At 29.5% G+C, this 27,044-nt stretch overlaps 2 protein-coding genes and 1 long non-coding RNA gene across 4 annotated transcripts in view; 2 read left to right on the top strand and 1 right to left on the bottom strand.

The window, feature by feature from the left end:
- The first annotated feature begins 474 nt into the window (after window positions 1-474).
- Window positions 475-23,555, top strand: LOC111618332 (TWiK family of potassium channels protein 7-like). The gene is made up of 3 exons (XM_023359831.1): window positions 475-976; window positions 16,917-17,710; window positions 23,542-23,555. The coding sequence occupies exons 1-2, from the start codon at window positions 529-531 to the stop codon at window positions 17,594-17,596; spliced, it is 1,128 nt and encodes a 375-aa protein (XP_023215599.1). The 5' UTR covers window positions 475-528; the 3' UTR covers window positions 17,597-17,710; window positions 23,542-23,555.
- Window positions 4,883-7,182, top strand: LOC111618333. Of its 2 annotated transcripts, XR_002755559.1 has the most exons (4): window positions 4,883-5,163; window positions 6,495-6,610; window positions 6,719-6,771; window positions 6,857-7,182. It is a non-coding gene; the product is annotated as an uncharacterized LOC111618333 (long non-coding RNA). The 2 variants fall into 2 exon arrangements; XR_002755558.1 differs by lacking the exon at window positions 4,883-5,163 and having other exon boundaries at window positions 6,317-6,610.
- The window catches only part of LOC111618316 (protein TANC2-like), an 11,347-nt gene continuing 2,161 nt past the window's right edge, over window positions 17,859-27,044 (bottom strand). The window contains exons 5-19 of the mRNA XM_023359817.1: window positions 24,964-25,069; window positions 24,671-24,860; window positions 24,367-24,589; window positions 24,106-24,290; window positions 20,923-21,109; window positions 20,596-20,840; window positions 19,887-20,091; window positions 19,563-19,799; window positions 19,310-19,480; window positions 18,903-19,236; window positions 18,649-18,827; window positions 18,440-18,572; window positions 18,287-18,372; window positions 18,155-18,214; window positions 17,859-18,077 (exon numbers count right to left, since the gene is read on the bottom strand). Of these exons, the coding sequence (XP_023215585.1) occupies window positions 18,039-18,077; window positions 18,155-18,214; window positions 18,287-18,372; window positions 18,440-18,572; window positions 18,649-18,827; window positions 18,903-19,236; window positions 19,310-19,480; window positions 19,563-19,799; window positions 19,887-20,091; window positions 20,596-20,840; window positions 20,923-21,109; window positions 24,106-24,290; window positions 24,367-24,589; window positions 24,671-24,860; window positions 24,964-25,069 (2,580 nt within the window). The 3' untranslated portion in view covers window positions 17,859-18,038. The remainder of the gene's footprint in view (window positions 18,078-18,154; window positions 18,215-18,286; window positions 18,373-18,439; window positions 18,573-18,648; window positions 18,828-18,902; window positions 19,237-19,309; window positions 19,481-19,562; window positions 19,800-19,886; window positions 20,092-20,595; window positions 20,841-20,922; window positions 21,110-24,105; window positions 24,291-24,366; window positions 24,590-24,670; window positions 24,861-24,963; window positions 25,070-27,044) is intronic.

Genomic DNA, 27,044 nt, shown 5'->3' with positions numbered 1-27,044 from the left:
AGACAAGTATATACATAGTTCATTTTTACTGAATTTTATATCGTTTATGGCATATTTTAAATTAATTTAAACAAATATTAAATTAATTAAGCAATGTTACGAATAGAATTATCTTTAAACTCATTTCAAATGAATTATTTCAATGATAAAAAAAACATCAATTATGAAAATAAGCGTGTTTTTTTTTTGATATTTTAGTCTAATTTTTCACATTTACTTTTTTTTACGTTTTATTAATAAATATGTATTGATTCTCCTTTTTACTTTTTTTTTTAATTTATAAAAATGACGATGCCAAAAAAATTTTTGGTGCATTTTTAATGATTTAAAATAGCTCATATTTTGATTTTAAGCTGTGATATAAGCTGACAATCAAACGTACAATTCGTAATTCATTATTTTAGTATATCTACTTTGTGATGCTGAGATACATTTGGATCGCTGTGTCTCTTATAGGAGATGCGAGTCGGGACGTAAGCCAAGCTGCACTAGCTTGGAAACTGTGCAGTAGCGCACACGTGTTCGAAGATGGCAGAAACTAAAGAAGATTTAGGGGTTAGAACTAAACGCTACTTGAAAATAGCAGTGAAGTATGCCTTTTCTCACGTGGGTCTATGCTTTTTGGTGATTGGTTATGCCATTATAGGCGCACTAACTTTTCAAGCTTTCGAATCTCAGCATGAATTCAACGAACGTCGACACGAAAGGAATTTACGAGAAATGACAATTAAAAGAGAGTTGAGAGAAATAGAGAGAGATCGAGAAGAATGCATTAGAGAACTATGGCGTATCACTGTAAGGATGAATATATTATATGAAAATAATTGGACACATTTGGTTCGTACAAGAATGAAGAAATTCGAAGAACATATTTTGGATTTGAAAAAACCTACAGAAGACAAACCTATAGAGCCAGAACCTCAGTGGACTTTTCCTGGTGCACTTCTATATTCTATTACTGTCATTACCACAATAGGTAAGTTAATAATCAATCATAACAGATCATTAAAGCTGCACATCTAAAAAAAATAAGATGGAAAAAACTTGATCTAGGAAATTAATGTCGATCAAACATATCTAAAGTTATTATTATTCTTAAAATTTGTTTAATATAAGTTAAAATTATAAGGTTATTATGATAACGTAGTATTAAAAATTTATAATTTTTATTAATTTAATACAAAGTTAATTTTAAGAAAGAATAAGCATAATGTATGATTTAATTAACCTTGAATGGGCTATCAATAAGTTTTAAAAAGTGCATTCTACCGTTTGAAACTAGACTCGTGTGTTTTAAAATTTATTGTAACAGGTGTAAATCGTATTTTGACATTTAAATACACTTAGATACTGTAAATTAACAAAGTAAATAGATATATTTATTAGTATAAAAATCGCATAAATTGAAGGTCATCTATGATACGTTGATAACTAAAAGCGATTAAGTAACTAATACCAGTGACTAATGGTAGACAAAATCATATGCAAACTATATTATGTTATAATTGAAGGATTTTAAATTATCTAGTATATATAAAAGTAATATATATATTACTTTTTGAACTTATTGATTTAAAATTTTAGAAAGTTTAGCGTTAGTTGCGTGACATGAATAAATAATTTTACGTATTAGTTTCTTATGTCGTACATAATCTCACAAATAATAATACGTAAATATCAATGAATTAACAAGATCTATTAATAGTATTTTCTAAATTAAAATATATCGCGAATCATTTAAATGGTTTAAGAAATCTTTTATTTCTTGTATAATGTTAAATAATTAGTAAATTTGGTTTTTTATGATTTTTTTCCTCGATCTTTCCAAAATAATAAAATATCAGATGATTCCAATTTTTATTAAACTCATAATTACTGTATTCCATTTGTTTAAAGTATACATCGGAAGAATATGTCTATAAAAATTAAAGTTTATAGGAAGAAAATCACGTTGAAAATTACAATATTTTCCTTTGTACATTCTGTGTTTTGTTATCAAGAGATTGGTTTTATGCATAAGCTAAACAAGGGCCTCGCGTTATAATTGTATAGTTTAGAGCAGTGTTTCCCAACGTGGGGCCCACGTCCCACAGGGGGCAATTGGATTGTTAAGGGGGCAATTCGAAAATGGACTTGTCCAGTGTTTAAGTTAAAGGTTGGGAAACACTGGTTTAGAGTCTCACATTTTTACACGTATCAGTATTTGGAGGGAAAGGGTCTATTATATCGATATGTTAAAGCTTAGGACTATAACAAATTCAGCCCTGTCTATAATATACTGTATATATAAGTTTTTGATAAAAGCAATTACAGTATATAATCTTCTCATTGTAAATTACCTATTTTTTTATTATGTGAAAATATACAGTATATCTATCATTATTATGTGTTTTTTTATGAAGTTGAATAAAACAATTGCCATGATCTGTAAGCTAATACAATACTCATAATATAATATGATTACATTGATATAAGAATATAATTTTAAACTTTATAATTGTTTTACGTTTTATTTAAAATTGTATATATAAGTTTCAATAAAAAATAATAAAATTTATTTCCTGATTTTAAAATATAGAAACACTATATTATATTTTTTCCTATTTCAATTACAATTAAGTGATATAGGTATAAATAAACGTCAGTTCTTGAATAATTACACTCACTAGATTTATAAAATTAATGTAATTTATATATTTAAATATTTCATACGTAATGTATATATAGAACGTTCATTAAATATAATTGCTTTATCTAACTGAACACAGCAAATAACTTTAATTGAATTGTCCGTGACAAAATTTTAAACAATAATTAGAATCAAATATATTATTTACTCGAGGAGAGATATTTTTATATCCAGCGTTGATAGCGCGATATAAGTCTCGATAAAGCTTAAATTGACTAAAAATATATATTAATTCTGTAAAATATATGTGAATTAAAGGAAAATTCTTAACACAAATGAGATTTCTAAGTTTGGAACTATGTCTAGGTCAACATTGATACAATGCAGATGTATTTTAGAACAAACAATGCTTCAAGATGAATATCGAAATTAACTCAGGCTTATATTTTTTATTTAAATTATAACATAATTATTGTTTTAGTTCATATTATTGTTTTCTAATCTTATATTTTACGTTGATTCTATTTTCAAATTCTAAGCGAAATGGTTCGTTAATGTGTCATCTTTTAAAGTAAGGTCAAGTTTATTTTGTTTGAGAAAAGCTTCGAATGATTTAAGTTTAGCTTGTTAAATTTAAATGTAAACCTAAAGAAGAAGGGGAGAAAAAATAAAATTTAATTAAAATCTTTAACGTATCTCCACAGTAAATAAGCAAGTTAATTAAATAACCCAATTCTAATTTTAGGTTTATTTTTTAGAACAACGTTTAGTGTAAATGCTTATTTTAAGTAGGTTTCTACAGATTCAAAGTTCATTGGTCTTTATGTTTTTCGTGGTGATATTTAGTTCTAGATATTTTTAAACAAAAATAAACATTGAAAAAAAAAAATAAAAAAAAGAGTAAAATTTCGTCCCCGTTAATTTTTATTAAGTTAAAATAATATAAATCTATTTTAATTTGTCTTTAACTTTTTTGTTTATTATTGTTACATATTTATAGAAATTGGTGTTTGGAGAGAATAATGGTGACCTTGTGTCTACATTCGATGGTCTAATAGAATTTGAAAGATTAAAAATACTAATTAAGTTATAATTTGCTTAAATATTTAAATAAATTATTTACTTTTTAGTTAATAATTATTGAATAAGAACAATTTAATTAATTTTGTACTACTTAATTATATTGCATGCAATAGGTTTATAAATATATTATGCAGTTATTGAGTTGAATATTAAATATCAATAATTATATTTTAATTAATAATGATGAAAATTTTGTAAGTTTAACTGCAATTTTAATTTAGACCCTGTTTGTATTATCGAACATAAAATAGTTTGGATGATTGCCAGAACACGATACATTGTACTGTACAATCTTTTTACTTCTAGTCAACAGATAGGGCCAATAGTTTAAATGATTTGTTATTGATAAATACTTGCAACAATGAGAACGTAATGATAAAGGAGATAGCAATATTTTAAGAATTACATCATTTATTGATGCATATCTCGAGATTCTAATTTTGTTCAACTACTGTATTCGCAAATATTACAATCTAAATTTCTTTAAAAATTTTTCAGCCGCTTGAGGCATATTCTAGGACTCCCAGGTCTCGGAGATCCCATTGGAAAAAATAAAGTAATTTTACTCTGGCAGCTGTATATCATCATTTATAAATAGTTTTATAGCTAAAAATCAAGCATTATTAGTTTATGATGACGTAAAATTATATATAGTAGGTCCAATCTTCCATGTCTAAGGGTCCGAAAGGTCTTAATTTGCCACTGGTTCTAAATAGTCTTTTGTAGTTTTAAGTTCTAAGTTTTGTTTTGTTTTTAAAGAAGTTGCTTATTAAAATTGATAAATTGTTTTGTAAGTAAATCTTCCTATTTTTTTTAAGCTTTTTAATGATTATAGGCCCTACATTTGTATTAGATAAATAATAATCTAATGAAATGCAGTAAAACATACACACCGGATGGTTTTGAAAACTTTTTTTTATGTAGGCGTACTTTTGATTTATGGATGTCATTTGTAATATGATACTGTAAACTTATGCCGTAAGAGATAGGTCTATATGCATATAGTCTCAGTTCAAATCTAATTATATTCATTTCCGTTATAATAACGCAGAAATATTAGATAGAATTTTAAAATAATAAAAATAATTTTAAATCTAAAACGTCCACAGTTTCATAAACTAATCTACATTGAATTGAATTGGATCGGATTAATGAAAGAAGCCAGACAACACAAGGACGATCTCCCAAGACGGTGCCTCTCGGGAGGACTTTCTGTGAAAAACTGCTGGCCCTTACTTAATATTAGATACGTAGGAGAGCCAATATAATCAGAGAGGTGATAATGTTATGTTAAATCCTATTGGTCCTATTGGCTAACTGCCGACCTTGGCTACTGGACGCCATTAACAGTACATAGTTTGCACGTGGTTTACTTACCGTTTTTTTTGCATTTGTTTTACGCTATTTTTTATTGCATTTTCTATTAATTCAATTTAATGTTTCAATTTAAGGTAAGAAAATTTATTTATAGACAAATTATATTAAAGTTTTTGGGCAAAAACCTCTTATAAAAGTATGGAAAGTGAAATACAGAATCGTATGATCATCGGTTTATATTATGTATTATTTTACTTATTCTATACGATGTTGTGTAAATGCTATAATAAAAATGCTAACTTTGATCTGTATTTGTTTTTGTGTATCGTATCATCCTGAATTTAGAAGAATTAACCTTATTACTTTTTTACTTTCCCGGCTGTTATACATAACAGGGAAAGCATGGTGACCGGTCAAAAAAAAAGACCGGTATTTTTTTATTTTGGACTTCGGGACCTTGAAACGTCGAGCAATGCAAAAAAAAATTCGGGTTTTTTCCTGTATGTATGGATGTTATTGTGTGTGTGGGTGTGTAGCACGATTTTGTTCACCCTCTTTGAAGCTTAATTCGACAAAAAACACAGGAGTTATTTTGTCGAAAATTTCTGAAATTTTGCAGGGATGTCTGTTTATTAGAGAAATTGATGCTTAAATTTTGGTGGTTAAAGGGATGGAGAGATAAAGGGGTCATGTATATCTCGAGTAGGATCGGACTTTATGACGATTTTACTCGTTATTAGCATTTACAATTTTTTTTATTTATAAAACCCATCCCTACCCTCAAAATTACCCCAAAATTTTTGCCATTTTAAATTAGTTAAAAATATGTTTTTTAAAATAAAATATCATAAAAGATGACGCCACCAAATGTTGCCGGGAAAGTTAAGCAACTCGCTGCTGGATTATTTTTTTACATTACATTGCAATTTTACAATTTTTTTGTCATTAAATGAAATTGTAATAGTATAATACTCTACACACACACAAAATAACCGATGATTAGACAATTCTGTATTTCATTTACATATTTATCATAAATAGTTTAATATAATTTGACGTATTTCTTTACATGAAATTGAAACTTTAAATGTGAATTAAACGAACACTGTTAAATGATTTTTACTATGTCATACTGAATACATATAAGTTTTATTATTAAATACTTTTATTTAATTTATCTTATTTCATGTTTTCAAATCTTGTAACTCAGATTTAATTTAATTTAATTTAATTTTTTTAAAATATGAATTAATTTTATTAATTAATAATGTAATAATGTAAAATAATTTTAAAAAATGTACAAATTACACAACCTGATATTGATATACAGATATCCCCCGTAGTAATATCTTCGTTTCTAAATAAATACATATTATTGATCTTTTATATTTCTTGTGTATACAAAAATTGTTTATAAACAATTATCATATTTGTTTTATTATTATTATTATTTCCTTCAATTAAGGAGCCCAAAAATAAAATCTTTCACAGGGCAGATGAAAAACTAGTTGCGATACTGATGTTGGTTCCTATCCCTCACCACCCGGCCACCCCATTGTGGCTTGGTCGAACCCACGATAGGTACGGAAATAAAAACACTCTTAGTGCCGTACATATATAAAATGTAAAATAAGTTATTTATTTATGTAAAAGTTTTAGATTATATTATATACTGCATTTATTTTGTAGATGTAAACGGATACGTAACCAAAAATTCATACAAAACCAAATAGCTTGACTCCGTAAGTTTCATCAATTGTATTCAATTTATATATTTTTCCTTTGGTTTTATAATTGAAACGAAATTAATTGTATAAAATTTTGAAGGAAAGGAAAGGAACTTTAAACGTAGCGATTCGTTATTCATAGAGGAAGGATTAAGATCACTTTTAAGATTACAGAAAGAAATTAGGTGGGCAGAAAACAAGAAGAGAAGTATGATAAGATTATACTGTGTAGTGCGTAATTTGGAGGCATCGTATTAAGTGTGAAGTGGAACACAGGTTTGTCCCAAATTTGACATCTGGTCACAGTACATTGCCAAAATGTTTTGCCAACAAATGTAGTTGATAGTTTTTAAGGCAATAGAAATAAAATTTCTACGTTAACGAAAGAAGCTGTGTTCGGACATACGTCTAAGAATCTATCTTCGATTGTGACAAAGTTTTACGGTTTTATTTTTATTTAACTTTCCACTTTTTTGTTTTTTTTTCGGCAGAACAAAATATCAAATAGAATATTCATTTTATTATTTTTCATTTATATATTATTTGTGTTTAAATTTCATTTATTGTCCATCCATTTATACGTCTTTAATTTAAGTTAAATTATTTCAGAATTTTTAGATTTCATTTTTTTAAGAATACGGTTTAATAAAAAGTCCAGCAAAATCAAATAAAAACAATACTGTATTACAGTATATGGATTTTNAATGTTAATTTTTTCTCTATTTTGCGAGTCTCCTAATTGATGAAAATGTGTGGATTTATTAAAAAATATTATTTATTGCCCGGATGAATTAGGTGGTGATTTTATTTTCTCTTCTCAATCTTCTGATTTTTGAATTATTTTTTTCAATCGTCATTACTTCTTTCGATATTAATTTACAAACGAGCAATTATTTATTGCCGGGTTGCAACTTTTAATCATCTTTTAATTTTAAAAACATCACTCGATTTCCGGTCCGGCCGGAAGTTCATATATAGTTAGTTAATCGGGACTTCCAGCCCTAAGCCTTCATCTATCAAACTCTATTCCCGACGTTAAAGGACAGACAGCCAAACGGATGACAACGGGAATATATATATTGCAAAGCGCTATCAGTCATTTTGCAATGAATAGCTGTACTTGCGAAATCTTTCTCTTAAATTTTTCAAGTTTCTTTCCTACAGAATTTAGAGGTTTATATACAATACACTATTGCTATTAACACAATATGGAAGTTAGTAAGCTCGGAACAAGAAGGTTCGGGAACGTTCCTTCTGGTCAGGGATGTATTGCAATCCTAGGCAATGCTTGTTAGTAACAATTTTACACGAATTATGGAAAACTGCTCTATTGGAGATTCAATCTATTTTAATAATTTCACTTCGCTGTACGTATTTTCTCGATATTCTTTGTGTGTTACGTCTTATATTTTGAGATTATTCAAATTTGAATGTTAGTGCAAAAAACTCTAACTCTAACAGAACAGCAGAGCTTGGAATGATTTCTTTTAAGGAAAGGAAACATTTTTTTCCTTTATACAAATAACTTCTCTTAATAATATTGCTAAACATTGAGTGCGAACCGAAAATTTGTTTCTTGCCAAGAAAATCGAAATCTTTTGAGAAACGTTAGAAACGTGGCGAATTTCTATCGTTCTGTGTCACGTTTTCTCCGATTATTTCTTTCGAAATTCACAGATAAAGATAAAGATTTTTACAGGCATAGGCATGGACGATTCCTTCGTCTTGGTGGCTTCTTGGAGACGAACGAACAAAGAAGATAGCGTGAAAAAAAGGATGAGCGAAGCCTTTTCCGAAGCTGGAGTATCCATCTCCATAACTTCCTTCACCAACTTGGTCTGTTTCTGCGTAGGACTCGTTTCGCCTTACAAAACTGTTCGCATCTTCTGCACGTACAGTGCTGTGTCTGTGTTGTTCGATCTCATCTACCAAATCTTCTTCTTCGGAGCTCTGATGGCACTCGACGGTTACAGAGAGCAACATCGCCTACATTCGTTTCTTTGTTATCCCGTCAAACGAAAAGATATCGGTAAGTGAATATTTGATAGGAATTCTCGCGTGATAATATTATGATTGGCAATAATATAAACACGTCTAGTCTAATCTATTCTTAAAGGGAGATTAACGGCCAACTAACAGAGCATCCAACATTTCCCCCTTCCTAACTTACAAACCCGGCACATCCACGATATTTTTAGAATTTTACAGTTGTACTTTAAGTTGTAACTATAATTAATCCGGAATTGGTAGAAATTCGAACGTTTTCTTGCATAGATTTTTGGGTTGGTGCGCAATCAGTCGTAAGACATCTTTAGAATCAGTCGTTAGATATCTTTCAAACAGTAATTAATTGGTGTTTTTCTTTTCTGTTTTTAAGGATTTTACCATTTTAAGACCAATTTTTCCAATTGAAATTAATTGAATCATTTATATCTGAATTATATTTTGAATGTCAATCTCGTTTTGTTTACTTTATCGACGAGATGAATAAACCTGCTTTATTAATTAATTTTTTATGATATTTGTATTTTTGTATTTAGCTCACCTTTCCAAGTGCTTTTTAATTATTAATAATTTTAAGATTTTGTTTTTAACGAAAACTTTATAAAAACTTATTATTTAAGTTACTTAAGTATTTGTAAATATTTTTCTACATTTTTCAATACTAGTCTTAAAAGCTTTACACAGTTCTAACCTATAAGCTTTGTAAAAGGAACCTTCTACCGAACGGAAAAAATCTCGGCATAGAACGATTTTCTGTGTAAAATTCTATTATAAGCGGAGACTAAAGATCATTTGACAACCGATAGAATTAAATGTAAAGTGAAATCTTCAACGTAACGGCAGTTGAAGTTTAAATTTTAACGGGATGCGAGTGTTTTTTAAATTAAAAATTTAAAAAAATCACGTCGCTTTCGGTCTGGACGGTTGACGGAAAGTTCGTGTATAGTTCACTGGTATCTCCTAAACTTTCCATATTTGGTATGGATTTTGTGATGTCTTGCCTCTGTACTGCACATCGTACCTCTCCCGATAACAATCGAGCCGTGCCGGTCCTCTGTCTGGAGAAAATTTTGGAACTGAATTCACGTGACTTCAGACCAAATCGGAAGTTGGTGTATCGGGCCCTCCTGTCTCTAAACTTTTCATTTCTGGTCTGGACTTTTATGTATCTAACTCCGTTCTTGAGATTAATATACTGTATACATATATGTATTTAGCTCACCTTTCCAAGGTCTACACGACTTCGGCGATAAAAAGTTACTTGGGTGTACTGTAACTCTTCAATTTGCATATTTCGCGTGTTTTGTATATTAAATAATTACTTACAATATTTTACTTTCAGAAAATGAAACGTCCGAAATCGAAAAAGGCAAGACGGAATCTGACAAAAGTGACGTGGCCATGAAATACGTCTCCGAAAAACTGGGAAATCTTCTCTGTATGAAAATAGTAAAATTGGTGGTAATAATCATGTTTTGTAGTATTGTTGCCGGAAGCGTGTACAATATGAGAAATATGAAACAAGGGCTCGAATTCGTGGATGCATTTCCCTATTCCTCTTACGTTACGAAATTTATTAAGGGGCACTATCGATATTTCACAGACTATCCGCACCCGATACAAATAGTTTTCAATCGCAGTTTGGACTATTCTAATTCTAATGTACAGGAAGACGTAGAGAAAATTTTACAAACGTTCGAGAATGCTCCTTACGTCGGATCCGAGCTCTCTATATGTTGGATACGAGAATATCTTTCTTTCATTCGCAATGACGAACTAAACTATTTGATGAAAGATTTTAACACCAGCGATTCTCGAGGATTCGTAGAAGGACTGAAACGGGTATTCTTGAGAATAAAACCTTTCTCTCCTTTCCGAAAAGACCTAGTGTGGAATAAAGAACGAAACCAAATTCTAGCCTCTAGGTGTTTTGTGATTTCAAAAGACGTCAGAAGTGGAAGCGATGAAAAATTTATGTTGGAAGATGTGCGTCGTATCGCGGACGGTAGCAAACACCGGGTATTTGTCTATAATTTCTGGTTCATCATATACGATCAATATTTAAACGTGCTGGCCATGTGTGTGCAAAACGTGGGTGTCGCCTTAGGTATGGTGAGTTTAATACTCCTGATTCTAATACAAGACGTTCGAATTACCGTCTGCGTGACCCTGAACGTACTTTGTATTTTGATACAAACTGTGGGCTACATGAACTGCTGGAAGGTGAAATTAGATCTGGTCTCGGTCATGACATTAGTAATGAGTGCGGGGTTCAGCGTAGACTTTTCGGCTCACGTGGCTTACGCGTACAAGTGTTGCCAGGAGGAGTCTTCCGAAAAAAAGATCAAAGCTTCTCTGTATGCTGCGGGTTATCCGGTAATACAAGGATGTCTGTCTACCATTTTGGGTATAGTACCCTTGGCATTTGGACCGTCGTATTTATTTCTTTTATTTTTAATTTTTGATCAAGGGAAGACATAAGTTGTCTCTTCCGGAATGATTCTCTGATTTGAAGTCTAGATTTAAAATATAGACTATTGATAAAGGAAGAAGATGATGATAAATATTGAAAACTTTTTATTGGAGAAAATGTGATTAAATAAAGAAAACTTAAGAATTAAAATTTTTATTAATAGGGTTACTTCCAAGATCGTCAAGAAGAAGAAAAACTAGGGATTTTTCCTCGGGTCCAGAGAAAACTTAGGAGGCATAGTGGTTCCTACCTCTATAAATTAACCATATTTTTACTAATAAGAATAAAATCTTTAGGACTACTATTTAATAATAAAGAAACGTTGTACGTATTTTATTTGTTAAAAAAAAAAAGCAAAAGGGACAAACGGGACACTTGCCATCCTTTGGAATAGAGTAAAAACTTACAAATTATAATTGTAAAAGTGATTGAGATATGTAACCTTACACTCTCTACCATGACTGTATTTTCTAATCTACTTGTGAAAAAACCCAAAAAATTAAATAATTATATAAAAATTTATTTATGTAATTATTTATCTTCAAGTTCCACCTCCCTGGAAAATTTTCTGTGGACGCTCCTGTCTATTATATCCTGTTCTTAACAAGTAAATTTCTGTATTCAAAAAGATAATAAATACAGAGTACATTCGTAAAAAGTTAAAAATAAAATTANTTATTTCAGAATTTTTAGATTTCATTTTTTTAAGAATACGGTTTAATAAAAAGTCCAGCAAAATCAAATAAAAACAATACTGTATTACAGTATATGGATTTTCCCATCATTCTATTTTAAAATGATAGTTTCAGTCACTACCGAATCGAGAGGGAGGTTGATGGAGCAATTGAACTCCTAAGAAGTTGTCAGCCTATTACTCTAGAAGACATGGGATTGAATACGAGTGAATCCCAGGACTTTCTTTATATGTGATCTATCCCAAATATATCGGGTCTTGTCTCTCATTACCCTGTGTCTCCCATTGTGTACCTGGTTGAACCCACGGCAGTTATGGAAAAAATGCCGTTTATTTTATTTTATTTATTTTAAATAATTAGTAAAAGAATTAAAGTTTTATATTAAATCTATATTGCTTATTACACGGATTAAAATCGCCCTTCTTGAGCTTTGCTTCTGGATGTGCCACTGCTTTCAATTCTTTCCTGTTAGTAAAATCGAATTAATGAATTAAATAAACTGTAAACTATAGCCTAGATGCATTTGTTCATGTTTTGTATCGGATTTTATAAACTATTCCTAACAATAAAACAATAACCTTGGGTTCATGTTTTGTATCGGATTTTATAAACTATTCCTAACAATAAAACAATAACCTTGGTATTACATAAGATCTAAGATAGCCTAAGATCCAAGGTAGCCTAATGTATTTCAAGTACTGAACGAAGACATATTTTTAATTGTCTAAAGCCTATAAAAACGCTGGGCTCTAGACATCTAGTCTAGATTGTCTACGCCTAAAATCGTCACTAATTTACATAAATGACGGCATAAAAATAAGAATTGAATCGCATTTTTATTTATTTGTATAGAGGAGGGTTGATTGAAAAGTAGTGATCCTATCTGTGAAGGAGTTATCCCAGGCAAATGACATTTAACACTTTTCTACATAGTTCTCCTGGATTATGATGCACTTCTCTCATCAGTGCTCTAGCTTTTCAAACTCTTGGTGAAAAAAGATCTGTCTTAGTCCACACATCATTCACGGACAGCATCCATGATGGCATCATCACTGTTGAAACATTGTCCTTTCAGATGTCGTTTGAATGTTGGGAACAAGAAGGATAATGAATAACTGCTCGAAGACTCACACGATCCTCAGTCACGGATGTCTCCCCCTTTACTGACAGTGCGCCCTTTCTCTGCCACATGGCACTGTTGGGCGGAAAAGCCAGAGGCTGAAATTTTATGCTGAGCGTTGTGCTTCAAAATGCCACAAACTTTATTTCGTTTCGACAACTCCTTCACAGGTAGGATCGCTACTTTTCAAACAATCTCCGCATATAATAATGTAGTAATGTAGACCTATATATAAGTTATTTTCACTAATATTGATTACTACACCACGGTATACAATTACACGATACACAATTACGGTATTATTGTTTTATTGTTAGGAATAGTTTATAAATTGTCTCATAAATTGAAGATGTAGGTCTTATATTTGATTCTAAGCTTACTTTCAACCTACATATTGATAAAATAATAAAACAACTTTCTATTTGCACGGGAATGATCTGGTGAAATTTTAAAACAATTTCCTTCAAAACTGTGTGTGTATTACTCTTTATCTTTACTAGCATCCAGTCTATTGTAAATTTGTAGGTTATGCACCTCGCTTGTTTGGTATTTCCAGCAGCTCCTTTTCTTTTGAGTTCATAAAGAATTATCAGAGATTGAACAGATTGTCTGTCTAATCGGTTCAGACTCGACTCGTTATTATTTTAATTTGTTTAATTTTCTGAGAATTATTTTACATCGTTAAAAGAGAGAGTCATCTTTTATCCAAGGAACATTGCCATTGTATAGAAAAAAGAATATGTATTTCCTTATAATCATTTTTATGACAGAGTCATAATTCAAAATAACACTTTTTGAAATTGCTTAACAATTATTTATTTTGTTTTCTGTTATTTTAAAAACGTTGAATATTATTTAAAGAAATGAAAATGTTACAGTAATTTTCAAATGTTAATATTTATAAAGACTTGGAAAATTTTTATAAACAATGGATATAATTAGCCATTAAAGAAAAATATAACATTTTAAAGTGTTAATAAAAAAAAAATAGTTTGAAAACATTTAGAATTGATCTGTTCTAGAAACTCGAATTATAGAACTAAATTATGTTATTAACAGTCAATAATAAAATAATTTAATTATGATTGTATGGTTATAAATAAGAATAAAAAAGTAACATACCATTTTTCAAGCATAAGTTTATTAATTCTAGAAGATATACAGATACAGAAGATATCTATATAATATAAAAACACGCGTATTCGAATGCAACGTTGTGTCAAAATTTCAAAGCAATCGGTTAGGAACTTTCGGAGATTTAAGATTTCGAACAAAACGAACATTTACATTTTTATTTATATAGATAATCTGATTACAACTTATTTATTTAAAGGGTAAATTTTGTAAAGAAACTGGCTAATTTATATTCATAAAACTTGGCTTTCCCGGTTCTGTTGTGAATGATAGAGAGGAAAGTATGGCGATCGGTCAAAAAATGACACCACCAGATTTTTATATTTTTGGACAAAGGAGACCTTGAAACGTCGAGAAATTAAAATATTCGGGTTTTTTTTCTGTATGTATGGATGTTATTGTGTGTGGGGGGGGCACGATTTTGTTCCCTCTCTTTGAAGCTTTATAACTCATGTGCTTTTTGTCGAAAATTTCTAAAATTTTGCAGGTAGTTGTGTGTATTAGGGAGATTGATACTATTAGATTTTTGTTGTTAAAGATCGACGGGACAGGGAGATAAAGAGAGTTCGTATGTCGTATCTCGTGTAAGATCGGATTTGATGACGAGTCTACTTCTTATTAGCATTTACAATTTTTTATAAAACCCATCCCTACCCCAAAATTAAGCTTTCTGCCATTATATAATAATTAAAAATGTAAAAAGTTTTTAATGATAAAATATCATAACACACAATTTTTAATGTTGCTGGAAAGCTAAGCAACTCGTTGTTGGATTTTTTTTTAAAGATGAAGCAGGCACTATCTCAGATACTGTTATGTATATAACCTGCATATAAATAATAAAGTAGAAATAAGTATAGTCAACTGATAAATAAAACTATATGAATATTTTTGTAATTTAATTGAATAGATTGTAAGCGAAAACCCTATAGCCTGTTAGGCTATAGGATTATAGGATTTATAATTTAATTGAAAACTAATTATTAATTTTAGTATAAGATGACAGCCAAAACCACCTAGGCAAAATTATTTTATTTGATTATTTAATAATTTACACTTATACTGTACTTTATTATTGTGTAAAAAATATTTTAAACAGATTCATTTCTATTAACAGAATCTGATATATAGTAAGTATAAAGACGTATAGTATACGAGTATAAAGTATTTAATGAAAAAGTTATTGAAGTCTCTTTTACTATTCTTTAGATTATTTTTATCTGGCTGAAGTTGATAAAAATCCTTTTTAAATTAAAACTGCAGCCAATTAATACCGTTATCGATTTTTCGCCCATGTTGTACGAGTCACTTAGATTTTACAAATACTTGAGCCGTTCACAGCCCGGCACACGTATTTGTAAAATCTAATTGACTCGTACAACATGGAATTCGTATAAAACGAAATAATCAACAGTGTTATAGGGGGGGTTGACTGTGTGTTTAGAGTATCTTTAGGCTATGTGTATATACCACGTAGTTGAATATTCGGTATCAAATTGCCGAAATTACAACATGAATGACTTATCTAAATTTTGTTTTTCTCTACTAAGAACCAGAACGTCATGAATTTAATAACAGATTGGATATCGACTTGAAAGTAGACGTACTTTCAACCTATTTTTAATATTTCGCAACTTAATTTATCGCAGATGTTAAGAGTATACATTAGAAATACAATAGAGTTTGGAAAGTTAAGTTCTTTAAACGTGTAATTGTATATATATGTATATAAATTTATTTTATTAACACGACATATATTAGGTCTATAACATCGTGTTATTTCAAAATGATTTAAAGTAAGACCACGTAAATCTCAGTCGCATTGAATCTGGATTAAAATATTAAGCCTTTCAAGTTTTCTTGGCAATGATATACAAAATCAGAGCTAATAAAAATTGGCTGCAAGTCATGAACTTGAAGTTGTAACATTAATCCCACTGCTTTAGCATTCAAATTAGAGGAAACTATGCCGAGTTAAATAGAAAAAGATTACAATATTTATAATTGTTTTGTATTTTGTAAACTACCAAAAATTTTTTCATTCTTTATATTCTTAAAATCATTTTTGTGAAAGCATTTCAGATGTTATACAGTATGAGTTAAAAGTTTCTTGCATCCTTTTCTTTCAAAAGTAGGCTACTGAAGATTGTTAAAGTCATGTATGGAGAATCAAATGAGACCACTTTTGTTTGCCCTGAAAATGATTACCAAGGTAAATCAAGAAGGTCCAACCTTATACATGACTTCCTATGTAACTATATTAATTAAAAAAATTAACATATCTTCAGTAATTTTTGAATGAAAAGGGTGCAATATACTTTTGACTCACCTGGTGTAATGTCTTTATCATAACTGAATTATTTTCATTTAAGTTATATAAATTTTACATCTGATAAAATTAAAATAGAAATCTTAATAAACTGAAATAATTCATATATAGATATGTATAATATTTTTATAAATCATGTTTGTATTGTATTCTGTTATTTATGAATACCCTAGGAGAGTTACAACTTTTATTTTAAAAACTGACACTATTTTTTATGTTAACTTTGTATATCTCATCAATAACTAACAAACTTAAAATGAAAGTTTTAAACACTTTTATCTATTCAGAAAAGAAATGCAGCACATATTTTAGATAATACTTAAATGAAAGATAAGGACAGTTTCATGTAACATTAATTTTATCTTTATGTAAAAATCATTCATTCATTTTTCTTTCTTTTTTTAGGTTACGGAAATATTGCACCAAAAACAAGAATTGGAAAAATAACAACTATATTCTACGCCTTATTGGGCATACCACTTATGCTTTTATTCCTAAGTAACATTGGAAATTTATTGGCTAGGACTTTTACAGTTTTGTATCATATTTCGTGTAAATTATGTACGAGAAAACGAGGAAAAAGTGATGAAAATGCAAAGGACGTGTGTTTGGAAGAAATAAATAATCATACTGAAGCAGAACAAATAGAATGTATATCTTCGGTGGATATATCACCCAGTGAAAACCTTCCTAAAACAGAAATTAATATAAAAACACATTCAGAACAAGTAGAAGGAAGAAAAGGTGTTCCAATTTTTGTCGTTCTTTTGTTTGTTACTTTTTATATATGTCTGGGTGCTCTGATTTTCGATTTATGGGAAGATTGGGATTATTTAGACAGTGCTTATTTCTGCTTCATTACTTTGAGCACGATAGGATTCGGCGATTTAGTTCCCGGAAGTTCTATTTTGAATCCACAAGCCAAAGGGAGCCAAGCTAAACTCATAATTTGCTGCATCTATCTGATAATAGGATTAGCGTTCATTGCCATGTCATTCAATTTGGTTCAAGAAGAAGTTACATACAAATGCAAAAATATCGCCAAGAAATTAGGATTAATAAGCAGCGAAAATGAAACAAAGTAGTCTTTAAATCCCTTCGTACTTCTCTCCAATATATTAAATTAACTATACTTAGTGTGTGTAGAATTAGTTTCGAAAGTCTGTAGTATATTTTAAACAGAACATTTTATGCGCCAAGTAAATATAATTTATAAATTGATGTATAATATTATATTTAATATATTCGTAGAATATGTGTTTTTATATTTTGTATATATATATATATATTTAATTTTGATTTAAAAAATTTATTTATAAAAAAATTAATCAATAACTCAGAAAAATATTCAAAACAAAATCTTTTTATTCAAACAGTTTATAGATCAAATTCCAAATTTATAACAGACCTATATTGAACACAAACTTCAGTTTGATTTTTTGCTCATATAAATAAGGAACTATAAATCTGGAATGTATCTAAGGTTAGATTACATCTTAAACTCACAACATGCAGGCATTTAATGATTTACAAAGTTTGATCACCATTCATCGTTAAAGGACATTCCTGTAGATAAAAAAAGTAATTAAATCTCTATCAACCCATTAAAATCATCATAAAATATTCTGAGAGGATTATCTTACGTAAAGTTTCCACCAAGATGAAGTGTGTGTAAAAACTTCCGATTTTCGAAATTCTTCTTCCTAAAATATATTTTAACCATTATCATTGTTGTAATCATTAAATTAAACTACCATTATTTTAATTTTTTTAACCTTTGATTTAATTCTATTCCATGATCTTCCTAAGAGCAACATAATCATTTCTGGATTATTATCGGCAGTCGCCCAAGATTGCGGACCTATAAACATATTAAATATATTTAATTTAATTTAACAGTAAGTATAGCTTTTAGATTAAGTATTTACCTAATTTAGCTCCGCTTTTTAAGAGTATATTTACAATCGCTATGTTAGAAATTTCGATTGCTCTGTCTATTGCTGTAAAACCATTTTTATCTACATGATTTATGCAAGCTCCGTTATTCAGAAGCATTTGTACCTAAATAGATTAATATGAATTATTACAATCTTAGTAAAATATAATTCAAAAATTAATTTTAGATACGATTACTAACGACTTCTACATTAGATTCTGTAACTGATAAAATTAGAGGAGTTCTTCCAAAAGAATCTGTGCCATTAATATCGGCTCCCCTTTCCAGTAACCAAGTAATAGCTTGGATCTGACCATTCATAGAAGCCCAGGATAATGCGGAAAAACCATTTTCGTCTTTTGTTGTAATCAGAGCTCCTCCTATAAATAAATTCAGAATGATTATATAAAGTTTAATCTACAGATAACAAAGAATTATCTCATTCAGTTGTTTACCTTTTGAAACCAATACATCCATAATATCAATTTTCCCCTTACTAGCTGCAATCATCAATGGAGTGCGACTCTTTTCATCTACTTGTTTATCTAATTCATTAGGACGGATGTAGTTCAATAGATATTGAACTATATCCAAATGTCCCTCTGAAACGGCACAAGCCATGACGGAAACTCCATTCTTATTTTTAACGTTTATCGGAGTACCATGTTTAATTAATAATTCCACAATATCACGGTGACCAACCGTACAAGCCGCAGTTAATGGTGTGTGACCACTTTCCGGATCCATGTAGTTGAGTAGTGTTTTTGATTCCAGAAAAAACTTACAAATCTATAACATAAGAAACAATTAGGAACGGTAGAACTAATGAACTTAAATAGAGTAGATTTTTAAATATTCATACATCATAATGGCCACCTAAAATAGATGCAATTAGCGCTTTCTCTGTATTTTGACTAAAAGATTTAATGATATCCGGTAACTTGTAACTTAACAAATGGCGTACAATTTCTAGATGTCCTTTAGATGCCGCTAAAACTAAAGCTGTGGCACCATTCTTATCAACGTGATTTATCTGAAAATAAGATAAGTTTCGATAAAACATATACGGTTTTTTTTTTTTTAATTTATTTAAGTAAATAAGAAATTTCGTTTACTTGGCAACCATTTTCTATCAGTATACGAATGATTGAAATGTATCCTTTTTCAGCAGCTAAATGCAAAGCAGTCTGTCCCAATTTGGATTTAATATTACAGTCGGCACCGTGTTTGATTAATAATTCTACTAAATCCATACAACCGTAATATGAAAAACAAGAGAGTGCACTAGATCCATTCAAATAATCGGTAATGAAATCTGGATCTGCTTTTGCTTTCATAAGTAACTTATTAATCTAAAATTAAATAAATAAATAAAAATTAATGGAGCACTTCAATTTAATTTATTACATTTTAACTTATTAATTTAATTAATATCTTACTTGGAAATCAGGATTAGATAAATTGCGAGGATTGCTAAAAGCAGTGTTTACATCCGAGCTGCTTAAAAGAAGAGCAAGAGCATTTAAGGATTCGTTCTCAAACATTTCAGCATTTAAGATATGGTAGGATAGTTCAAGAATCTTTTCACTTTCTACAGGATGTTCCAAGCGCATCAATCGTAAAGCAATCATTGCATGACCATTCCTGTAAAATAAAAACTTGAATTGATTGTTTATAATATAATTCGCATGGCAAGAACAGTGCATTTTAAAAGGAAGACAAACCGATGCGGTTGAAATGAGTTTATATTCAACCATAAATACTTTTGAAATTCAAGTTTTTTTTTCTTTCATTTTTAATTCTTTCTGTCCGCTAAGAGGGATAATTGAAAATGTAATAAAATGTGTCTTTCTTATAATAAGAATGTGTCAGTCCTACTAACTCGCATTTATTCTCGAAATTATTTTATTTTATTGTGAATCAGTTGATTTCCGTCCGTGATATCCTACGCTTTGATTCCAATCAAGATGGGGGTTAATGCAAAATGTGATTTCTTATATTTCAGATAAATTTTTTAATATATAGAATAAATCTAAAATCTAATGCTGGAAAATTATAACACAAAGAAACTTTAAAAATTTACCTAATTAGTCGCAGGTGTGAATACAAACAAATGAAATAGTGGCTAATATATAGCCTAGATCTTACCTGATATTTATATAAAATTTTTCTTTTTGATTCTTTAACCAGTCAATTAATGTTGGGTGAATGATCATGACAGTTCCATCATTCCTTTTACAGAGAATGTTAGAGGATATCAGAGCATCAAATACATCTAAAAAGTTTCTCCAACTAACAAAATGACGAATTAATCCAGAATTAAGAGTATAATAAATTTCTAGCATAGTCAAGGGATATATAGCTGCTATACAGATTTCCATAATAGGTTTTATCTGAAACGATTAGTAATAAAAATTTATATAAAATTATATACATCTTTATATAATTAAATCAATTTAATATTCACATATTTACATTTTCAAACGAGGTGAGAGTATTAAATTTTATATTCATCATTAATAAGTACATCTGGTCTAGATCAGTTGGAATAATACGGAAACTATCACTCTTGATTACCAAGTGTCTTTTTTCCATCATATTAAGAATGTTATCTACGTAAAGGAAGCAACCTTGGCTAGTTGTACTCAAAAATTTGGCAAATCTGTAAAAAAAATAATAGCAGAATTATAATTTATTAATGGAATCGAAGATTTTTCCTATGGTTTATTTCTCATTACAGAACAAATTAATTAGCAATCGCATCTGTAAAGTCTTCATATGCATCTGTATCTCTATAAAGGGATTGAATTCTTATTCTATGAAATATCTTCGCATAAAAGACCAGCATGAAACACGAACGGAAGGATTCTTTATTTCATAATGAAGCAGTCGGCAAAGGTATGTTTTACATTACAGGTTATTCAAATGTAATTGTGCGAGGTATTGAATAAAATATGTGTTCAGTACCCACCAAATGTGGTCCCAATACAAGGTGATTTACAGCAGAATAATTTCTTTATATAAGATCAATCAGCAAAGCTAAACATTACATAAACATGGTTTCGAACCAGGAGGGATATGATGTATTATATTTAAATAAAAATTAGTTTTCGTTGATCAATAGAGCTAAATCTCTAGTAATCTTAAGCAATATTTTCCGAAATTAGGGCTATCATTTTACTAATTTGACTGCAAAAAAAATTAAATATATTTTTAATTTAAAATATATAGGCTATTATTTAGATATATATTTCTATTATTTTCGAATAGCCGTAAAATACGGCATTTTATCACCCCAATTTAATATTTTCTGAACGGAAAAAGATTTTAAAATTTATATCGAGATTATAGTTGAGTCCAGAGCCGTAACTAGCCATTCCTGTGCCCTGTTCAAGAATTTGAATTTAGGCCCCTTAATTTATTTGGTTTGGGAAAATAATAAAACAAATATATTACAATAGACTTTTAATAAGATTTATTTTAATTGAACTTTTCTGGCTTTCATTTCAGCAAATTCATTAATTACATGATCATAATTAGTATTTTTAATGATAATGTATTCTATTGAAATAATAGAAATATTGGACAATCGTTCTTGCCCGATATTTAATCTTAATAAATTTTTTATTAATTTTAACTTGCTAAAACTTCTCTCGCACGAAGCAATAGAAACGGGAAGAGTTAGAAATATTCGAAGAACGACATTGATATTTGGGTAAGACTCAACTAAACCAAAATCACGAAGAGCCTGTAGAATATTAAGCGAAAACGCAGTTTCTATATTTTGTATAAGAGTCGTTACTTCAAACTTAAAACTTTCAATTTCACTTGTGAATTCGTACTTTTTTAAATCTTTGCTATATTTAACAGCGAGATCTGCAGCTGATTTTTTTTAAATCAGCAACACTCATGTATTATAAAGAAGAGCCATAGAGAAAGCAAAAATTAGCCTTTTTCCAGTATCATATTAAAGACCTCGGGGGCCCCTTCGAGGCCGCATAGTTCGCTTACCGCCGTTGAGGTATACAACACATATGGGTACTAATATAAAGCAAAAAGTTATGTCAGAATTTCTGCACGCCTTTTACAACCTCGAGACTAAGATTTTATTCGGGAGTTACCGTTTTCAATTTAGTAATTTTAAAAAAATCCTCGGGCAGATTTATTTTTGTTACAAAATGTTACCTTTACAGATTTCTAGCTCTGCACACTGTAGAAAAATCTAGAAATACAGTTTTGTATATCGTAATAATATTAGTCGTCGCCAGAGAGCTCTATAAAGTAGAGAAAAATCTATAAATTTGAAAACTATAAACATAAATTTAAATTTCTCAAAAAATAAATAAACAAAATTTCAAAAGTCGCTACTTTTGGCTGATTTGTCTGCGGTCTCCGCTATCTCACTACGTCCCTCTAAAAGTCGCCACGGTTGGGAACACTGGTGAGCAGACATCTAGGGTCTAAATAAGGCAAAATGTAATCGCCAATAAAAAAGGAGGAAAAATTCAAGATTTAAAACTATAATTTCTTGTGAACAGCAGTTTGGGCCCCCTTCCAAGTGGGCCCTGTGCGAATGCACCTGTTGCACCTGCCTAGTTACGGCTCTGAGTCATAAGGATAACGCTAGAACTTTATCAATAAGCTTGATAAAAGGACTGGATAAATAATTTAATCAGCATTTTCTCATATAATTTTAAGATAATATTGTTATCATTATTATTTTGATTTCTTGAAGGTGTTATTCATCATTTTGAAGCACTGGTTTATCCAGATATCGTTAGGGGATATCGGGAAAAAGTTTGTGTGTGAATATTTTTTTTTTTGTAGATAGATATAAAAATAACATATAATATAAATATATATTTCAAAGAGAAAATATATTCTTATTTTATTATATTTATTTCTTTTATTTTTAATTTTTGATCAAGGGAAGACATAAGTTGTCTCTTCCGGAATGATTCTCTGATTTGAAGTCTAGATTTAAAATATAGACTATTGATAAAGGAAGAAGATGATGATAAATATTGAAAACTTTTTATTGGAGAAAATGTGATTAAATAAAGAAAACTTAAGAATTAAAATTTTTATTAATAGGGTTACTTCCAAGATCGTCAAGAAGAAGAAAAACTAGGGATTTTTCCTCGGGTCCAGAGAAAACTTAGGAGGCATAGTGGTTCCTACCTCTATAAATTAACCATATTTTTACTAATAAGAATAAAATCTTTAGGACTACTATTTAATAATAAAGAAACGTTGTACGTATTTTACTTGTTAAAAAAAAAAAGCAAAAGGGACAAACGGGACACTTGCCATCCTTTGGAATAGAGTAAAAACTTACAAATTATAATTGTAAAAGTGATTGAGATATGTAACCTTACACTCTCTACCATGACTGTATTTTCTAATCTACTTGTGAAAAAACCCAAAAAATTAAATAATTATATAAAAATTTATTTATGTAATTATTTATCTTCAAGTTCCACCTCCCTGGAAAATTTTCTGTGGACGCTCCTGTCTATTATATCCTGTTCTTAACAAGTAAATTTCTGTATTCAAAAAGATAATAAATACAGAGTACATTCGTAAAAAGTTAAAAATAAAATTAAGCGAGAAAACATCTAAAATTGATCCGTTATATCTATAAAAAGTTTTGCTTACCTGTTGTTAAAGGTGCCATTCGAACTTGTTCTGTTGTTTAATATATTAGATTGTATGTCGGAACTGGTTTCAATTCGTTTATTAATAAAATCATAAATGTCTTTTCGAATATTATCATTTGAGTCGATATCGTCGAGTGAAATGATCGATAGACCTTCAATAGAATCTCTCGAAGTAAGAATAATCTAAACGAACAAAACTATTAAAAAAAATAATAATAATAAATGTGAATTTAGAAAAAAAAAAAGATCAACTGATAACCTTTATCCATGAAGGTAATATTGAAATTATATTTAACAAAAAGGGCTTTAATTTTTTAATATGTTCATCTTCCGATTCATTCAGAGCATCGATTACCAGAATGCAATTTGATGGCATAATACTTCCGTTGCTAATTAATAACTTTATTGGTTCGAGAATTCCCTGAATGAAAGCTGTCTTAGGATCGGAAATGCACGATTCCATAGAGAGAATTTCGTGATATCTGAAGGAAAACAATATTAATAAGTGTAAAACATTAAACATTTTATATATAAAGTTAAAAAAATTTTTTATGAAAAAATACCTAAATTCGTTTAATAATAAATTTCTATAAGGAAGAAGAATAGGAGCTTGACATAATTGTGCTGCTAAATTATGAACAAATTCAGGAACTAAAGTAGTATATTTGTTGCCTTTTTGACAGAAGTGATATCCTACGATTTGTTTTGAAAGTTTTAGAAGGCAAGAAATATTAGCTACATCAATCGACTCTTCTAAAGAAAATATACATATTAAAAATGAATTTATAGCAATAACAGTTCACATATATAAATGTTCCTAATAGCTTAAAAGTAAAATCTTAATACATTAGTTTACCGTTCTTTCTTCCGAAGCAGCTATAATCTACCAACCGCAAAATAATAGAAGTTTTTCCACAGCCGGGTCTTCCTTGAATTAATACAACGTTTTCTTTTTGAAATATCTACGAGATTTTAAAAACTGTTAAAAGTGAAAAACATACTCAAATAGAAAATTAAGAATAATCGGTTCCATCATATTTAAAAACATTTACAGTAGCGTAATTAGAACTGATATTAGGGTGGTCCAAATTAGAACGTGCCAATGTACAGTACTTGTACATTCACCCTTGTATAGGGTTGCCATAAATTAAAAACCAAAATTAGAGACATTGTAAGTGATGTAGCATTGTGGTAAAAATTGATTGATACCCAGAATTAGATAAGCAGTAGCTACGGTGGAAAACAAGTGAATAATTCTGGTTAAACTAATTTTATTGACTTATTATGCTTTATTATTCGATGAACCAATCGTACTTGTTTGACTTACATTTTTAAATTAAGTTTTGGTTCTGGCCTAACCCATGATAAACGTGATTAAAAATGAAAGTCCTCTTAGTGTTCACGGTACGGAAATAATAAAAAATAAGGAAAAAAAAAGCCTGACTGTGGTCAGACGTAACCATTAATCCAATAACGATGACTGCATGAAATCATCGATGGCTTCAAAACCATTACAGTACTATACAGGTCCAAGAAAATATGATGAAAATGACAGGTAGCATATGCACTACATCTACTAATATAAACGGAATATTTTCGGGTAGAAATGGACAAATCGATTTGGAACATTCAAACAAATCCAAAAAAAATCAAGATGTATGTCAACTCTAGCGCTGTATCACGATAAATGTTGCCACTAGCGCTGTAGGGAAGAGTAAACTCATATATTGTATATACATAAATACTGTATTCCCTCGATTAAACCCAGAGAGTCAAATAAACCCCGCGGAATAAAGATGCTGTTAAAAATAAATCAGGTCTCAAATAAACACAGGGTTGAAAAAGCATGGAAAACATGTTGAAGTACGAGTACTGTACTGTATAAGGATTTAATTAATCTTGGGGAGCCGAATTGAACGGATAAAATTATTTTTAATGCGAATTCTCACTTTATATGACCACTTATTCATAAGTGGATAGAAATTGAGACATGACACAATATAAATGAAAAAATAAATTTTAATCAATTAGGAAGAGATTTTTGGAAAATTTTTTAGTGTTTCTTCCTTTTTCTTTGGGGTGCTAGAGCCATTGGTTTCTCTCTGGATGCACCACCAGTATAAGGTAACGTAGTTTAGAGTTAGAATTAGAAGTTTAACTAAAATTCTACCTCTTCATATTGTCTAGAGTCAAATAGTAGGCCTACTTTTTATTGTAAGTTTCATGAAAAGATTTTTTGAAATAAAATTATAAATACAGTATTGTCGAATATTGAGCATGAGAAAGTCGCGATCGAGTTCGCCAAAGAGATGATGACTTTAAACCAGAAGATGATAGTCAAGATCTTGATTGACAACAGACACGAATGACAACGTATTAACAGAAGTGGAAGAAGATTAACTACGCAAACACTAATTATTTCAAAAGTAGTTGTAACCCATAAATACAACCATTAAAATGGTTTCGATAGTTTCGAGTAATTAAGGTATTTCTTTCAATTTTTACCCATTCGTCTCCTGATGCAAGATGATAAATTCCGGTGGATACGTACGTTTTAAAAATAAATTCCTGGGATTTAATCGAAGAAATACGGAAAGTTTATCATATTCAATTTTTTTTCGTACTTATTTGATTTTTTCTTTACTTATTTACAAAGGTAAGGAGACCCGGATTCTCTGGGCTCTCCCTGGTTATGTTACTGAACATTTATATTAAATAGACCTACCTTTATAAAAATTAAACAACATCATAAAAAAGTATTTAATGTCTTAAAACAAGGACAATTTATAAATCCGAAATAAATATTAAGAAAGATATACAATTATTTTTATAAATATAATCGAATTTAATTTAACAAATCTATCCAAATAACATAAAGATCTAGCAAACATTTTGCTTGGCTGCGCCAAACATTTCAAGAAAAAAAAAAAAAAAAAA

The sequence above is a fragment of the Centruroides sculpturatus genome, unplaced genomic scaffold, assembly GCF_000671375.1.
Source record: "Centruroides sculpturatus isolate CEXI.00-Female unplaced genomic scaffold, Cexi_2.0 scaffold92, whole genome shotgun sequence".
In the NCBI taxonomy this organism is placed as follows: domain Eukaryota; kingdom Metazoa; phylum Arthropoda; class Arachnida; order Scorpiones; family Buthidae; genus Centruroides; species Centruroides sculpturatus.
Note: the sequence above shows the minus strand (reverse complement) of the source record. Positions and strands in the feature narration are given on the sequence as shown.